Genomic DNA, 469 nt, shown 5'->3' with positions numbered 1-469 from the left:
ATTCAGAAGGGAAATCAATCGGGCATGCCAGAAGTTGTCATTATAACTATCTTCTATATATTGTTTCTTTGATTACGGATGACATTAAAAAAAACTTAATGGTTTTGGTAACTTGTGCCGGAAGAGCATTAAAGAAGTTGTTCACTAACCCATACCTGTTGTTGGGGCATCTTCCCATTCAACGTCATCATCGTCCTCACGTTTAGCTTTCATGCCCACCTGGCGATCAGAAGGCATATCCGAGAAACCATTTTCAGTACTAGTTAGCTCTTCTTGATTCATCTTCGCAGCTTCATCTTGTTCTTTTTGCCTTTTCAATATCGCTGCATAATAAGCTTTATAGTACTCGCTCTGAAAAAGAACATCACACAAATATAAAGTTACTTTATATTCTTATAGCATGTTATATATAAGTTTTTATAGTTCCAAAAATAATATACAAATGTGAGGGATATGAGGCGCTAAGTCT

At 35.8% G+C, this 469-nt stretch overlaps 1 protein-coding gene across 1 annotated transcript in view; it reads right to left on the bottom strand.

Annotated features, from left to right (window-relative positions):
- Positions 1 to 149: 149 nt before the first annotated feature.
- The window catches only part of LOC113341513, a gene marked incomplete at both ends in the record, with an annotated part of 700 nt that continues 380 nt past the window's right edge, over positions 150 to 469 (bottom strand). The window contains one exon of the mRNA XM_026586361.1: positions 150 to 351. Coding sequence (XP_026442146.1) covers positions 150 to 351 — 202 coding nt within the window. The remainder of the gene's footprint in view (positions 352 to 469) is intronic.

This window comes from Papaver somniferum, unplaced genomic scaffold (genome assembly GCF_003573695.1).
Source record: "Papaver somniferum cultivar HN1 unplaced genomic scaffold, ASM357369v1 unplaced-scaffold_29977, whole genome shotgun sequence".
NCBI lineage: Eukaryota > Viridiplantae > Streptophyta > Magnoliopsida > Ranunculales > Papaveraceae > Papaver > Papaver somniferum.
The sequence above is the reverse complement of the archived record's forward strand: the minus strand, read 5'-3'. Positions and strand labels throughout refer to the sequence as shown.